At 34.0% G+C, this 17,657-nt stretch overlaps 4 protein-coding genes across 4 annotated transcripts; 3 read left to right on the top strand and 1 right to left on the bottom strand.

The window, feature by feature from the left end:
- Positions 1-42: 42 nt before the first annotated feature.
- On the top strand, positions 43-3,218 carry SAPINGB_P000194 (uncharacterized protein; the record flags this gene model as incomplete). The annotated part of the gene is made up of 3 exons (XM_031994918.1): positions 43-339; positions 500-1,169; positions 1,243-3,218. The coding sequence occupies 3 exons, from the start codon at positions 43-45 to the stop codon at positions 3,216-3,218; spliced, it is 2,943 nt and encodes a 980-aa protein (XP_031850809.1).
- A 225-nt stretch (positions 3,219-3,443) lies between these two features.
- Positions 3,444-4,256, bottom strand: SAPINGB_P000195 (uncharacterized protein; the record flags this gene model as incomplete). Its single annotated transcript, XM_031994919.1, has 5 exons — positions 3,444-3,636; positions 3,772-3,895; positions 4,000-4,023; positions 4,104-4,117; positions 4,195-4,256. The coding sequence occupies 5 exons, from the start codon at positions 4,254-4,256 to the stop codon at positions 3,444-3,446; spliced, it is 417 nt and encodes a 138-aa protein (XP_031850810.1).
- Positions 4,257-4,779: 523 nt separating this feature from the next.
- Positions 4,780-5,892, top strand: SAPINGB_P000196 (uncharacterized protein; the record flags this gene model as incomplete). The annotated part of the gene is made up of 1 exon (XM_031994920.1): positions 4,780-5,892. One exon carries the CDS (start codon positions 4,780-4,782, stop codon positions 5,890-5,892), a length of 1,113 nt encoding a protein of 370 aa, XP_031850811.1.
- Positions 5,893-14,933: 9,041 nt separating this feature from the next.
- SAPINGB_P000197 (uncharacterized protein) lies at positions 14,934-16,670 on the top strand (the record flags this gene model as incomplete). Its single annotated transcript, XM_031994921.1, has 1 exon — positions 14,934-16,670. One exon carries the CDS (start codon positions 14,934-14,936, stop codon positions 16,668-16,670), a length of 1,737 nt encoding a protein of 578 aa, XP_031850812.1.
- Between the last annotated feature and the right edge of the window lie 987 nt (positions 16,671-17,657).

Genomic DNA, 17,657 nt, shown 5'->3' on the forward strand with positions numbered 1-17,657 from the left:
AATAATTTAACAAAAAAAAAAAAAAAAACCATCCTCTTTCTAATGGACTTTTCGGCTACCATTACAGGCGAATATGCTCTTCGACAATGGAAACATGCACTAGTAGCTTTGGCAAAACATAACGAAAGTGTTTACTTTATAGTTTCTTCAGACTCATTTTCAGCAGTCACTCAGAGTACATCGCGTGCTGCAACAACTCTCGTCACCTTCAGCTCACATTTTTTCGAGTCTTACAGTTATGGAATTAATACAAATAATGCAGTTGTTCTTGGCCAAGGACCTGGGCGACAACCTCCTAGGCGTGAAGATATCTTGACGACTTTTGGGATTGACAGTAAAGTGAGTATTATGAATTTTTGAAAATATATATAATATATATAAAATATATATCAGATCAATTATTAAAGACATTCATTTCTAACCAAAAAAAAAAAAAAAATAAAAAAAAAAATACACCATTCTCCCTTGCGAGAACAACATTCAAATCAAATCTTATTAGTCTTTAGCTTCTCTTTTTTCTTCTAAAGTATGGGATGGCGACCCTGTCATCTCATGCCGTGTTAGTATTCGAAACGTTCATGGAATTAATCGCAAAACAAAACGCCCAGTAGTACGACCCAAAATCCCACCCATCCACCAACACCATAACCAACACCGGCAGCAGCAACAACACGCACATCCACCTTCTGGAGCTTCCAACCGCCGCAAGCGTGGTCGGCGTGGTCCTGAACTTGGATCATTGTCGCAGGCTATTAGCGGCGGCGGAAGCGGTAGTAGTAGTAGTAGTGGTGGTGGTGGTGGTGGCGGGGAGTCTGAAGTATTTTTCGGAATGGAGTTGCGACGACAGTCTGGGGTGGCATTAATTGTGCGCAACAGATGTAGTGCGGATAGGGAAATGACGCAGCGACTAGATGCAGCATATGACAGGTTGATTTCAGAATGGGCAAATCCACCAGGTCAGGAAGATGAAGAAGAACAACGACAACAACAACAACAACAACAACAACAACGACAAGAAACAGTGGCTAGAGTGGAGATCAAGTCCCATGACTTGTTTCGGTTTTTCGGGGCTTTGGATCATCGGGCTGAAGACTTTAAGCTTGAAACTACAGAAAGGTACATCAAAGTACACGGCAATACAGATCCCAAGGTCGACAGTGACAAGGAGTGTAAGTCATGACGATTTCTTTTATTTATTTACTTACTCTTTTTTTTTTTTTTTTTTTTTCTAACAAACCTTAGATCTCATTCACGCGGTGCGGTCCTCGGTCAATATTACGTTTGATGATCTTGTTTATGACTACAATGTACCAGTTGATTTTTCAGTCAAAATGCCCTTTGCACATGCCCTTTCGTTCGTCACTCTGGCAAATTGGCTTGCGGGGAATTACGTGAATGAAAGCTACGACGGCGGCGCTGCATACCTCCCAGACGACATCACTATGATCATCATCCAGGTCGCTGCTGCCGGACGCACAACTCGGTTTGAAGTTGTTTCAGATACGGGTGAAGAGCAGGAAGAGCAAGGATATAACGAGAATGTAGAAGAGACTGGTGAAGACGGAAATGGAGTTGAACAGCAACAAGGCGGTGGCATTGGTGGTGATAGTAGTAGTAGTAGTAGTAGAGCTCTTGCTAGAAACCCTCGCCAAAACCAGAGGCCCAAGCTTTGCAGGCCTCGGTTCCGTGCGGTCATGGAGATTGCGTCAGTGGTAAGTCGGCGTCAGCGCAGAAACGCAGCAGCTCTCATTCCACCAGGCACCACATATGCGTTTGACTCTGGGCCGCGGCTCATTTCTGCTCGACGGGTACCTGCAGGAGCAACCCAAGGTGCACTCGAAAACATTGGCAACAGACTGTCTCTAGAGGATGGCTTGGACTCGAGTCAGGTGGTTGAAAGGATGGTGGAGCGGATTGCAGAGGAGTCGTATGCCAATATGGCTTTGGGTCCCTCTGCAATCGGTGCTGGTGCCGCTGGTGGACAGAGAGGTCATCGGACTCCACGGCCACGGCCTACGGTTAGAGGAGCAGAAGGAGGATTTGTTGGGGAGATGGATACTGTGGCGTTGGAGCAGGCTTACGATGCGGTGGTTGAGGGTCAAGCTCGGGAGCAACAGGAGCAGCTACAGGAGCAGCAACAGGAGCAGCAACAGGAGCAGCAACAGGAGCAGCAACAGGAGCAGCAACAGGACCATCCACAGAACCAAGTACCTCAGGAGAATAATGTACAGGAACACCTACCAGAACCAGAACCAGAACCAGAACCAGCAGCTCCTGCAGCTCCAGCAGTTTCTACGGGTGGGCTTAACGAACTGGTTGAGCTTGTGCGATTAAAACGCGAAGAAGTGGAGGCCCGAGAACAGCACCGGCAGATGGCTGAGGCTACAACACGGGAAGATATGATTAGGATCAAACAAGAGTACGTGGCGACCCAAGTTGCTGCTGCTGATGCTGATGCTGCTGCTGCTGCTACATCTGCTGCTGCTACATCTGCTGGTGCGGGTACACGGCCTATTTCTTCTCCTCACGTTGTTCCTCCTCCCCCTCTTCTTACATCTTTAACTTCTTCCTCTTCTTCTTCCCGCCGTTCGCAGCCATCTACAGCCGTTCATGCATCTCGGCCCCATGCTACTTCTGGCCCCGAAGCGCCCATGACAGCAGCAGCCACGGCAGCAGCCACGGCAGCCATTGGGTCAGCGGCCGGTACTTCGAGTGTTGTAATTTTGGGTGCTGCGCCGGCCATTGTATCTCCATCATTCCCTACTATTGAGACGCTTCCTAACTCATCTGAATCCACAACCTCAGCTTCTTCGCCCTCGTCGTCATCACAAGAAAGTGAAGATGAGGGCCGGAGACGTAGAACAGGAGTAAGCCCAGATGAGGTACTACGGATGTTGCAAGAAAGACGAGGGAAAACGTCGGTGCATGCAGGAGCAATTGGATGGGATACTGAAGTTGGAGGAACCACAAGCACGACGCGATGGGCGTACGAAGAGGAAGAGGAAGAAGAAGAAAAAGAAGCAGAAATAGAAGCGATAAGACAAGAACATGAGGAACCTGCGGAAGAAGAAGAAGAAGAAGAAGAGATAATAGAAGGTGGTGGCCTGGGAGGAATGCTTATTGCTGGAAGAGAGGAAGAAGGAGAACAGCAAGGACGGTGGAATGTTCATGAGATTGGGCCGACGCAGCAGCCACGGTTCCGAGGGTTATTTGATTAGAAAAGATGGTATTTTTAATAAAATGCTTTTTTTTTTTTTTTTTTTTTTTTGTATAACTTCGGGTATAGTAGATTGAGAGAGAGAAAGAAAGTAATATTGTTTGATGATAATAAAGAAGAATTGGATATAGATTGTAAAGGATAACCGATTATGAGATTTTTTTTGTTTTAAAAAGAATATAAACGTAAAGAATTTTTTTTTTTTGTTTTTTTTGTTTTTTGTTTTTTAGTCCTTCTTCTCGACGGGAGCAGCAGCAACAGGAGTGACGGGTTCTGCGGGGACAGTACCGGCAGCAATGGCGCGCTCTCTGCCACCCAAGTACCAGTAGTTTGCGTATCTTGCGCCCTGAGCGAGCTGGGCAGCTTCATTGACGAGATGGCAGCCAAAGAGCAGAGGGTTCCAAGGAGTGACGGCGGTACTTAAAAGATTAGGTAGAAAATGAAATGTTAGGATTAACAAGAGATTAAAATGAGATAAGAGGGAAGAATTGATGTGATTGAAATGATTGAAATGATTGATTGTTATTGATTGTAATTGATTGGAAAGTACTTACGCATATTTCATGAAAACGAGAGAGTAAATAATAAGAGAACCAGTCATAGGGCCCGAGATAAGAGTAGGATCCTTCTTGAGATCAAGCACAGCAGCCACAGGGATACCAAAGTTGGAGACGGGGCCTAAAAGAAGTGATCCAAATGGTTAGCAAAAGAAGAAGAGAATTAATTGATTTTACATTATAGATTAAAAATGTTTTAAAAAAAAAAATAAAAAATTAACTTACCCCAGAAATGGGTTGAGCAAATGTCTAATGATTAAATTAGAACGGTGGTTAGTATTTTTTGAGTGATTGGACTTTAGTTGAGAGAGTAGGAAAAAAAAAAAAACAAAACTCCTTACACCTAATGAGAATGAATGTTAGCAATCATGAATTAATAAAAAAAAAAAAATAAAGTCAAGTTTGTAGTGTATCACTTACTTGATAAAATCCTTGGAAAAGATAAAGTTCTGAGCCTTTTGAAAGAAGCTTCCGGTAGTCATTGTGAGTAAAAAAAAAATATCTATAAGGGTTGTTTATACAAAGAAACTAGTGAGTTTAGAAGTTCTATCTAAAGGTGTCAGTTGGTTATCTAGGAGATTTTTTTTGAAATTGAAATTAAAATTGAGGGGGAGGGGAATTTTTTTTTTTTTTTTTTTTTTGGAGGTTTTGAAAATTTCTTTAAAAGTCAGGGTAACTTAAAGTACCGGTCGGCAGTTTTTCGGAACCCGAGTACCGTAAGGCTTTTACTTATTTTTAATTTTTAATTTGTAAGTAATTAGATAATTTTTATTGTACGGCTTTTTTTTTTTTTTTCTTTATAAAAAAAAAAATTTCTTTGCACAAACTGCCATCTTAGAGACGATAAGATAGAAATAAAAAAAAAAAAAGACTTTCAAACCACCAGACCAAATTAGAAAATCATCTAGACGTTACAATCTTGATCATGCGAATACTTTATAGAAAAGACAGTTTAATAGTAAAATAAAACAAACAGACATTTCATAATCCCACATAGTCATCACAATGGATCCTTACATCTACAATCCACCACCACCACCTCCTTCATCAACTAAAAAACAACAACAACAGCAACAATTCCAGCACAAACAATCAGCACCTCCACCTCCTCTTTTCTTTTCGCCACCAAAAGCATCGGGACAATCAAATGTTCATGGTCTAAGCTTTAATCATAGCTATCAGAAACCGACTTTTTCAACAGGTCCTAGAATAGGAGGCAATGGAACTACACCATTTACCAAGAAGCAAAAGAATCGGAGGAATAACAACAACAACAATAGGAACCAAAACCAAAACCAGAACCAGAACGGAGAAAATAATGGAAATAACACACGGCACTCATATCAACATCAAAATAAACCCCAGAATCAAAATCAATCACGAAAACGACCTCGCACCGATGGTGACGAAGATGAGGATGATTATGATGATGAAGAAGTCGCTAAAGTCACAGGTGCAACAAGTGGAGTGCGCGTACCTGGAAGTTCGCCTGAGGATATTGCAAAATGGATAGCAGAGAGGCGACAACGGTGGCCGACACAGGCACGCGTCGAGGCCAAGGAGCGGCTACTGTTACGGATTCAGGGGGAGCGGTTTGGGGTTTCAAAGGAGTCGCAAGAAAGTGCAAGTGGTAGCAGTGGTGGAGCAGGTTTAACAGGAGCGGTGGAAGGAGCTGTAGCAGATCTGAAGGGGACGATGGATAATAAGGTAGGTGGAGTTGGGAGTGAGGGTTTAGCGTCAGAGTCAGGGACTGGAACTGGAACAATAGGAACCAGTGCGGCAGGGACTAGCGGTATATCAATGCAGAAGCAGCAGCAGCAGCAGCAGCAGCAGCAGCATTCTGGCAAACGCCTGTGTCGGTATTTTCTGCGCAAAGGCCGATGCACAAATGGAGCGAAATGTCCATATCTTCATGAAGTGGGAGGAGGAGGGGGAGGAGAAGCTAGAGGAATGACAAGTAGTAGAAATGACCGATTTGGAGGTCAGAAAGTATACAAGCGATATGAGGCCGCGCCACGAATGCCGTTGTTCCAAATGATGGTGCGTGGAGATATGCAGCGGGAGAATGAAAAGGTGCTTGATCTTGTTGAATACTTGTATACTCGGGGCAAGTTGTAACGGGACGGAAGCATGGGAATGTAGAAAAAAAAAGACGTTTGTACTTTATTTATTAACTTTGTTTTTTTTTTCTTTCTTTCTTTTTTTCTTTTTTTCTTTTTTTCTTTTTTCCTTTTTTCCTTTTTTCCTTTTTTCCTTTTTTCCTTTTTTCCTTTTTTCCTTTTTTCCTTTTTTCCTTTTTTCCTTTTTTCCTTTTTTCCTTTTTTCCTTTTTTTATTTGTTTATTTTTTACATGGTGGTTAAAGGGACTTGGTAGATTAATATTTATATCATGAAGGAACTATGGAGTATTTTGGATTTGGAAAGAATTGAAGATGGAGGTTTTCAATTAAAAAAAAAAAAAAAAAAAAAAAAAAAAAAAAAAAAGAGAGAGGAAAAGGATAGTTGCTTTTACGAATGAATAAAAAAAAAAAGTTGAATATTATGAAGTTGAATAATTCCAAAAAGAAAAAAAAAAATTAAAATAAAATAAAATAAAATAAAAATTAAAAAAATAAATAATGGTTTCATTCAATATTTTTTTTTATTTCTTACTAATTAGTTAATTATAATTAACTAGTTATGAAGATTAGTGAATCATGATTCAACCATGATCATTATTTTAAGGATTGGACATAATTATAATAATTCTAACTGTGCCTGGCTATTATAACTTGTAAATGTTACATTTGTTTCTTTTTTTTTTTTTTTTTTTTTTTAATGGTAAAAGAAAAGAAAAAGAAAAATCTGAAATGTACTGGAAAGGAAGAACTTCCAGTTTTGGGCATCAATGTTTTCTTTTTTTTTTATTTCTTATATTATGGTATATGACTACTAGTCATTTCAATGGAAACAAAAAAGAAAGAAAAAGAACAAAAAAAAAAAAAAAAGAAGGACATCTTATCGAGCCAATGGCTGGATCTCAAAAGTTGAATATTGAACTTGTTTAGGATCTATATTTTTTTTCATCAAGTATTAATATTAATATTAATATTATTATTTTTATTATTTTTATTATTTATATTATTTTTATTATTTATATTATTTTTATTATTTTTTTTTTTGGGTACTAATGGAAGCTTTTTCATAAAAAAAATAAATAAAAATAAAACTTTAACTTTTCTTTTATTTATTTTTACATTTTGTTACATTTGTTAGACATGATGAAAGAATTGTTTCCTTTCCTTTCCTTTCCTTTCCTTTCCTTTCCTTTCCTTTCCTTTCCTTCGAAAAGACATTTTAATTGGAAGAATGAAAATAAAACAAACTACTGGAAGCTCGCGTGATTAAAACATTTGGAATGGGTAGTCTATTGAATTATTTATTTATTTATTTTTTTCTTTTTAAAAAAAAAAAAAAAAGGTTTTCATTTCTTTTAGAAAATACATAAATAAAAAGAAACTTGAGATTCTCGCATTGTTCGTGGAGACTTTCCACCCAGAGAGATACTTAAATATTTATGTTTCCAGCCAGTCTGTCAGTCTGTCAACTCAGACACGCCATCATGATCACTATGATGTACGTAGACCTACAGAGCCCAGCATAAAAATATTAAAAATAAAAAATAAAACCAGTTATTACGATGGTAGTCTATCTAGTTTATTTATTTGTGGCTCAATAGATAACCGATGGGTAACTATTGTAAAATCTTTTATACTTTTAACGGTTTTTCTTAAAAAAAAGACCCGCCGTGGCGTAAAATTTTTAAATGATAAAAAAAAATAATCAATAATATTAATAAAAAAATTAAAAAAAAAGTTTTACGCAAAAATGTCCACGTGACTTTGGTGCCGTGCTTTTGCTACAAAAGGCACCCTTGTCTCTCTTTCTCTACCTACCTACCTAAAAAAATATCTTGCTGAGTATCATGATACTAGTTTTGTAAATCTAAGTACCATACGGCACTTTAAAAAAAAAATAAAATAAACACCACCACCACCACCACCATCACTAGCAATAACAACAGTAGCAGTAACATCAGTTTTTATATTTTATATTTCCCTTTTCATTTCAAAATATTCCGTCAGATGACTTGGAACTTTGGAAGAATTATCAACATTAGACTTGTGGACTGATGAAAAAAAGTCAGCTTATTCTCCTACCATTCCACTCCCTATTTGATTTTTAATATTTCTTTTGTTCTTCAAAGTCCTAGAAGTTTTAAAAAAAAAATCGCCACTTTTTTTTTTTGACGATTATAAATCGGGGGGGGTGAAAAGATTGTAGAAAAGAAACTTACAATCAAAAATACGATTTTGGAAAAAAAAAAAAAAAAAAAAAAAAGAGGGGTGGGAGAATCAAAAACAAAGCCATAAATCAAATATAAATAAATACCTTCTATTTTCCATTCCGCGGAGATTCTAAACTGCTAAAGTTGCTATTATTATTATTATTATTATTATTCTTTCTTTTTTTTTTTTCTCTTTCCGTTATTCTCCATGATAAATATTCGCATAAAAGGCTTTTATTTTGTTCCGTGGCATATAGTGGCGAAATCAAATAAACCAAGAAAAAAATAAAAATTTCACACAAAGAACTCCAAATGGTTGCTTAAAGGAAAACGTGCGGGCTTTTTTTTTTTTTTTTTTGTTAAGCGACCTGCAGATAAAAAAAAAAAACGGATGAAATTGAATCTGCCAGACGGTGACCAAGAAACGTTTTAAAAGCCATTTAAGGAGAGAAAAAAAGGCAATGATAAAAAAAAAAAAAAAAAAAAAAAAAAGCCAAGTGATGATGAAGCCACAAAGAAATAAGAGAGCCGTTGAATATTTGAATTTTAGGCTTACTGAGATACCATACTGAGATAAAAAAATATTTATTTATCTATATCAGGCAAAGATATAGATCATAATAATAAGCATAAAGCATAAGCACAAATAAGATGAAGAGTAAAAAGTAAGGAAAAAAGTCTCAAAGCCAAGAAAAAAAAATTAATGGAGTAGGAATTTCTATACTTCATATATGGAGCATTTCTCGATATATATTTGTTAGATAATATGAAGAAGAAGAAGAAGAAGAAGAAGAAGAAAAAAAAAAAAAAGCAATTAATAGAGATAGAGAAAGAAAGAAAAAAAGGGTGTCAATAGGATCTAAGTTAACAAAGATATTAGAGTAGGAAGAAAAAAAAAAGTGATTGTCAAAATCACACTTAAAATTATCTTTTTTTTTTTAATATATAAAAAAAAATCTATCAAGGAAACCCTTGAATATATATATATATTTTGTCTTTTTATTTTTTTTTATTTTTTTTTTTTCTTGTTCTCATAATGGCATGTTTTGTCGAGCTTTTTGAAACGTGCAACACACTTTCTCCTCCCCCACCGTATATATATATCCACCCCACCATTTCATGTCAATAGGATAAGGAGAGGGTCATTCAAGAAAGCCGCCAGATCAGTATCATCAAAACTTATGACAAGAACAAAAACAAGAACACAAAGAAGAATTGGGGGAGGGTCGCTAACAAGAGAGGTTTTATGTAAAAAAAAAAAAATAAATAAATAAATATATTTAGGGAAAGAGAAAGAGAAGTATAGAGAGCTATTGAATATAGAGACCCGAGACATACGGTGAGGCTCTTGATTTGCACGGGACTCTTTTATCCGTCGAAAAGCGAACACGATGAAAGAAAAGAGCAGAGGGAGACCATTTACACTTTGTAAGATATATCACGCTTAAGAAACTGGTTGGCTGATGAAATGGATAGATGGATAAATGGGTGATTGGGATAAGTTTTTTTTTTATTTTGTTTATTTAGGTACCATATTGACCGTAACAACAACAACAACATCATCATCATCAAAGAGAAACTGATCATGAAAATGATGGTATCAATAGGATATTTTTTTTTTTTTAAAGAGGGGTAATCAAGGACCAAATATACCTAAAAAGGTAATATAACAATAATCATCCCGGCTATATCTCAATGAAATATTGTTGTTGAATCCCAAAAGTAAAATGAAAGGATTCAATATTACAAGACCCCTTTTGTTCTATCGTTCATTTTCTTTTCATTTGAAGAGTTCTCAGAGGTGGGGTCAACTAAAAAGTTAACGAGCAAAAAAAAAAACTAAAAGCACCTTTTTTTTTTTTTTTTTAAACGCTCTTTTACTTTCTTTCTCTCTCTCTCTAACATATACATTTTTTCTTGTTTTTACCAATCACCTGTCTTGATTCCCAACGGTTTTATTTTTCACCTTTTTCATCCCCCTCCCCTCCCTCTCTCTCACTTTCGATGGGCCTAATTATGTACGTGCCAAGCGTGGGGTCGAGATAACATTTAAGCGTTATGAGAAAATTTTCTATATACAAGCACAAATACATGACTTTGTTTTTTTTTTTTTTTTTTTTACACACCCATCTACATTTACAGAAATTTTATACGTGGTTTTATTAACTTTTTTTTTTTTTTTTTTTTTTTTTTTTTTTTTTTCCTTTTTCCTTTTTCCTTTTTCCCTCGTTATAATAAAAACGGCTGAGATATGCTTGAGCTTTAGAATAGCCAATTTGCACCATCTGCAGCAAAAAAAAAAAAAAAAAAAAAAAAAGAAGAAGAAGAAAAAACGCTAGACTGTGCTCCGGTAAATGTTTACAAAGCGAATGAATATATTTGTGCTGTTGTTAGTACTAATTAGTACTGTATGTACTATATGTACTATATGTACTGTTAGTAAACTACGCGCGCCTGTTTATTAATTTTTTTTTTTCTTGTTACAGGCACATCACCAACACACAAAAATAACGTATCCCTAAAAGCAAGAGATAGCGGGGGTGATGATGTAGTGTGATTAAGGTAGAATGTGAAAATAAATAAAAATAATAATAAAAATAATAAAAATAATAAAAATAATAAAAATAATAAAAATAATAAAAATAATAAAAATAATAAAAATAATAAAAATAATAAAAATAATAATAAAAATAATAAAAATAATAAAAATTTGTCAAAAAATTTTTTTTTTTATATTTTTGAAAAATAAATAAATCATCAGGTTGAAAATCTTGAAAAAAAAAAAGCCGACTATCAAAGTAAATAGATAGACAAGGATGGTAATTGGCAATGCTAGATTTGTACGATATCAATGTTTAAAAATTAAAAAAAAAAGATTGGAGGGAAAAAAAAATATCCTTGTTATAATTTTGCGGTTATTGGGACAATTGTTTTTCAATAACCGAGATTTGAATTATTATTATTATTATATTTTTTCTTCATAAAAAAACATCCAATTAATCTTAGATTTGTTTTTTATTTTATTTATTTTTTTTTTTAGACACTGGGTCACTATGATATCTATGAAAGGATATAAACCCCCATGGACATCAATCAACAACAAATAAGGAATAGCTATGTTCATCTAAAAAAACGTGACAAAGGGCAGAAGAAAGGGGGGAGAGAAGGAAACGATGTGTATTCAAAATTAACGATACATGTGAATATATTGGTATATATTTGATAATAAGTACTGTACAAATTAAATAAACGGTAATTTATTTTTATTTTTATTTTATTTTTTTTTTTTTGGAAGGGAAGGTTGGGATTTACAGAGTAGAAAAAAAGCCCGTATTATTTTGTGTGTGTGTGTGTAAGCCTATCTCTTATCAGCGCATTATCAAGATACGGATAAGCTTAGAAAAACTTTGCTCTTTAAAAAAAAATTTTTTTTTTTTTATTTTTCATCATCATCATCATCATCTTCATTTTCATTTTCAAAAAATAAAAAAGATAATGGGCAAAATGATAATAAGCCCCACAATTGTGAAAAATTAAAAAAAGAATATTTTTTTTTTTTCATTTTTCATTTCATTTGGAAATCAAAAAGATAATTGAAAAAAAAAAAAGTCTTTTGGACGGTAAGATTGAAAAAAAAAAAAAAATAACAAAATCGGTTATGGAAGGCAATGCACGTATCAATGATAAAATAAATAAATAAAAAAAAATACTAACACCATCGTCATCCATTTAAACGGTCAATGCAAGAAGGAAAAGAATAAAGTGCGCATATATAAAAAAAAAAACAAATCTTAACCTCTTAGAAAAGGTGTAAGTGTTTTTTTTTTTTTGATATAGGCATCTGTAATAGTTTAATAATAAAAAGTGGTACTATTAAGTACTAATTTTTGAGTATATTTTGCCCAAAGCTTAATGAGAAGAAAAAAAAAAAAAAGTAGCTTTTAAAGGGTAAATCCACCGAGTAAGGGCTTGTCGGCTATCTTTAAGTCTTGAAATACTGGAGAGAGGTAAGTAAAAAAAAAAAAAGAAAAGAAAGTTTAAGAAAATTGTTAGACAATCATTGGCAAGTATTAAATAAACTACATCATAGTTACCAACATCATCATCATCATCATCATTAACATCATCATCATTCATAAAAATCAATCATTGGTATTAATTAACAAAAACCATGACATGATATGAATTTTATTTTAAGAAACGATAAAAACTGAGATTCATGATAAGATATAAGTGTTTTTTTTTTTTTTTTGTACTTTCTATAATTGCAAAAACAAAAAATGAAAAAAAAAAAAAAATGATTGACATATATATTTTTAACTACAAAATAAAGAAACTACAAAAGAAAGAAAGAAAAAAAGGATGAATAGATTTATATTCCATACATGGAAGAATATGAAAATAAATATATATAAAGTATAAAACTATGATTTTCTAAATAAAAGAAAAAACAAAACAAAACAAATAACTAACTTTACTTGACAGATCAAGCAAGGGGAGACAAAAGGATAAAGATATGGAGATTAGTTTTAAACTATTTATTTAATTCTCTATAGCAATGGGTGGTCCAATAGTAAGGGTGGAGAATAATAATAATGGATATATAAAGAAATAAACCGTTTATTTTTCATTCATAATTTTTTTTTTTCATTTTTCAAAGTATTCTTACAAAAACTATCACTGAGTGGAAGGGAATAAAGAAGGAAAGAAAGAACAAAAATAAAAAAAATTAATCCGAAAAAAAGCCCAATATTTTCCGATTAGTTGTAAAAAATAAAAAAAAATAAAAAAAATAAAAAAAATAAAAAAAATAAAAAAAATAAAAATATATAGTAAATATAAATATTTTTCATTATTATAATTAAAAAAAAAAATTTTTTTTTCCCGGGATTCTGTTCAAAATTCATGGCCCTTATTTCTTCTTCTTCTTGCCCTTGTCTTATCCAAAACATGGGCTTTAATTTAGTAAAACTACTTCTTTCCGTTTTGTGTATATTATGAATTATTGAATAAATAAATAATTGATTGATTGTTTATTTTTGTCTGTTTTGGTATTTACGCTTCTTTCTTTCTTTCTTTCTTTCTTTCTTTTTTTTTGGTTTTTATTTTTTCGATTTCTTTCTTGATAACATTATGATAACAATAATGATAACAAACACCTAGTTTGCCAGTATTTTGGAATCTTGAAAAGGGAATTAAACTGTAAGAAAAAAAAAAAAGAAAGAATAGTTTATTACAGAAAGAAAAAAAGAAAAAAAAAAGAAAAAAAGAAAAAAAAATTAAAATATAAACAGGGAGACTTTAAAACAATAGATAAGAAAAAAAAAAAACAAAACTCTCCATTTAACAGTTAATTTAATGAATTTTAAGGAGTCTCAACTATTCAAAAAAAAAAAAAAAAAAAAAAAAACTAGTCTAAGAAAATATTTTTGTTTATTTTCTTTCTTATTTCTTATTTCTACTTTTAACATTATAACATTATAACTGTAATTTGCTCCGGAACTTTTCAAGTTTGTTATTTTTTATTTAATTATTTAATTAATTATTTTTTTTTTACTTTCCGTAAGTTCAAAACTTCCCTGTATTTTATTTATTTATTTATCGCAGGTTTATCGCATGCATGCAATCAAAAAGGTTTCATATGGAATCGCCACACAAGTCTAACGACCTTCGAATGTTGTTCTTGCTACTGCTACTGCTACTGCTACTGCTACTGCTACTGCTACTGCTACTGTTGTTGTTGTTGTTGTTGTCTTTTTGGGCGCTACTTGATTATTTATTTATTTTTTTTTTTTCAATAGCCGCCAACTTTCTAGATCGTAACAGCCTTTCCAAAGTCCTATCGATTGTGAAGATATGAATTTTATCAGAATTCTTAAACATAACTTTTTTTTTTTTTCCCATGTTTATATATACTATATTGATACTATTATATTTGTACATTAATGAAACTCTTCTTTTTTTTTTAATTTTTTTTTTTCCTCAAATATGATTTATATTATTATTTTTTTCACTATTATTCAAGTACAAATAGAATACTCTGTAGAAATATCAAATTTTTTTTTTTTTTTTTTGACCATCACTTAGCACCTTATTTTAAGTCCTTCCGTCGGCTTATCGTGTCAAATAGGCCACTGTCATTAGTCCCAGATAAGCTTTTTATTTGCTGCCTGCCATTTTAATTTTTTTATTTTTTATTTTTTATTTTTTTTTTTTTTTTACACCGCCGCAACAAAAAAAAAAAAAATAATAAAATAAAAAAGGTTCCTTTTAGGAAATAATGAATGGCGACCACTTTTTAATTTTTTTTTTATTAGTATTTTTTTTTTTTAAAATAAAAAATACTAATAATTATCATTATGTGTGTATGAAAAAAAAAAAATTAAAAATTAAAAATGAAAGAGAATTAGATTTTTAACATGTACACACAAATATACCATAAAAAGAAATTATATACTCTTCCGTATGTGCTCGTGAGTACTCACTAATAACCCCCCCCAAAACGTACCACCTCTAACAACAAAAGGTCCTGGTCTCTCCCCTCTCTCTCTCTCAAAATATATAAAAAAAAACCAAATAAATACCCCGTCTTTTTCCCCTTCTAAACTTTTTTTTTTCTTGTTTTTTCTTGTGTTTTATATATATATCTATCTATATCTTTTCATTCTACATCATATAAAAACCTTTCAATTCCATCATTATCATCATCCTCATCCTCATCCTCATCACCATTATCATCATATCAATCTAATTTTTATCTAGAACAAAGTAATAAAATCCCTTTCAACCCTTTGATTCTATTCTCAAACATATACACACATCTCTCTCTACTATGAGCAAAGAAGACGAAAAAATCACGAGGGTCGAGTCGACCGGCGTCGAGGAAGTCACCGACGTTACTCAATACAAGGTTGGCAAATGGCAAGGCTTTAAGGACTCTTTTAAGCCTGCCAACATTCCTGAGATGAACGACCCCAATCTTACCGATCTCGAGAAGGCTGCCATTGCCACTGCTAACTCACCTCTTCAAAAGTCTCTGAAGGCCCGTCACTTGCAAATGATTGCCATTGGTGGTTCCATTGGTACCGGTTTGTTTGTTGGTTCCGGTGGTTCGCTTTCTGGTGGTGGTCCCGCCTCTGTTATTATCGCCTTTGCCCTTATCGGTTCCATGTTGTTTATGACTGTCCATGCTCTCGGTGAACTTGCTGTCCGTTTCCCTGTTTCTGGTGCCTTTGCTACTTACTCGACTCGTTTTGTGGACCCTGCTTGGGGCTTTGCCATGGGCTGGAACTATGCGCTCCAATGGTTGGTTGTTTTCCCGCTTGAACTCGTTGCTGCTTCCATTACTATCACCTACTGGCAATATGATGACAATGCAGCAACCCGTGTTAATGCAGACGCTTGGGTCGCTCTGTTTTACGCTGTCATTGTCGTTATTAATCTTATCGGTGTTAAGGGTTATGGTGAAGCCGAGTTTGTGTTTTCCATTATCAAGGTTCTCGCTGTCGTTGGCTTTATCATTCTCGGTATTGTGCTTGTTTGCGGTGGCGGCCCCCAGGGTGGTTACATTGGTGGTAGATACTGGCACGACCCTGGTGCCTTTAACAATGGCTTTAAAGGTTTCTGTTCTATCTTTGTCAATGCTGCTTTTGCCTTTTCCGGTACTGAACTTGTCGGTCTTGCTGCCGCTGAAACTAAGAACCCCAGAAAGGATCTCCCCACTGCCACTAAGCAGGTCTTTTGGCGTATCACCCTCTTTTACATTGTCTCTCTCCTTCTCGTCGGTCTCCTCGTCCCTTACAATGAGCCCCGTCTTCTCGGTTCTTCCTCTGTCGATGCTACCGCCTCTCCCTTCGTCATTGCCATTAACAATGCCGGTATCAAGGGTCTCCCCTCAGTTATGAATGTTGTCATTTTGATTTCCGTCTTGTCTGTCGGTAACTCTTCCATTTATGCTTGCTCTCGTACTCTTGCTGCTCTTGCTGCTCAAGGCCAGGCCCCCAAGATTCTCGGTTACATTGATCGCCAGGGTCGTCCTCTTGCCGGTATTGCTTTGACTTCCGTCATTGGTCTCCTCTGTTTCCTTGCTGGCTCTGACAAGCACACTGAGGCCTTTAACTGGATGCTTGCCCTTTCCGGTCTTTCTTCCATTTTCACTTGGGGCTCTATCTGTCTCTCCCACATTCGCTTCCGTCACGCCATGAAGGTTCAGGGCCGCTCTTTGGACGAACTTCCCTTTAAGGCTGCTCTTGGTGTTTGGGGTTCATGCTATGGCTTTATGTTCAACTGCCTTGTTCTCATGGCTCAGTTTTGGACTGCCCTTTTCCCCACCAACAAGGCTTCTGCCTATTCGTTTTTCCAGGTTTGGCTCTGTCTTCCCATTGTTTTGGTGATGTTTATCGGCTACAAGCTTTGGTTCAGACCACCATTAATCCGCGCCAAGGATATGGACTTGATTACTGGTGTCCGCGAGGTGGACATGGATGTTCTTCGCCAGGAATTGGCCGAGGAGCGTGCCTACATTCAATCCAAGGGCTGGTGGTACAGACTTTACAAGTTCTGGTGTTAAATTAGAATTTGAAGGAGGTGGGAATAGGAAAAAGTTTGATTTGGAAAGGATCCCCAGTTATATATACAAGTTGAGGGGAGGGGGTTATTTGTCTTTGTAATTTTTTTTCTGCAGTTTTTATATATATGTTTTTTGAATTGAAATTTTTATAAAAAAAATTGCCTTTTTTTATCCCCCTTTAATTAAATGTTTTAACATGAAAGATGAAATTTCACATTTGAGACTTTTGAAATTTCATGTTCATTAATAAATGATCATAATTATTAATGTTACTCTTGGGCATTGCACACAACAAGACTTGGCATATTGCTTGGCTTTTAGAAGATAGTTTTTTTTTTTTTTTTTTTTAAAAAAAAATACCGTTAGACTTGGGTTTACATATCTAAATAACTAAATAATAAGAACTAGAAAAAATTTTGACAATTATTACTACAACAGTAAAAAAAAAATTTAAAAATAAAATAAAATAATATATTTTACGAAAAAATGATGGGACAAATTTCAATTATGGTTGGGTTGCGCAACAAATGACCCCACAAAAGAAACAAGTTAATATTAATACTACATTAGTGAAGAAAAATGTATATATAGAAGGTTTGCGCGCAACAATTTTGGTAGCAAAAAAGAAAAAAATAAGATGGTTTGACGTCATTATATTAAATATATATACATTTTTTTTTTACATTTTGTATAGAAAGAATAGAAATAAGGGGTTTTTTCTTTTTCTGTATATATAAAAAAAAATGACGATATCTTTTGGAAATAAATGGAGTTGCTTTTTTTTTCTTTTTCTTCTTTTTTTTTTCTTTTTTTTCTTTTTTTTTCTTTTTTTTCTTTTATTTATTTATTTTTATTTTTTAAAATATTCTAATCAATTTTCACACCTGATATTTAGGTGAAAAAGTATATTTTTTTCTTTAAATCCAATAATAATATCAACCAATAAAATCATTAGAATTTCCAAACTTTTCACGTGACTATATATTG

This window comes from Magnusiomyces paraingens (genome assembly GCF_902498895.1).
Source record: "Magnusiomyces paraingens strain CBS 517.90 genome assembly, contig: contig1, whole genome shotgun sequence".
Taxonomy (NCBI): domain Eukaryota; kingdom Fungi; phylum Ascomycota; class Dipodascomycetes; order Dipodascales; family Dipodascaceae; genus Magnusiomyces; species Magnusiomyces paraingens.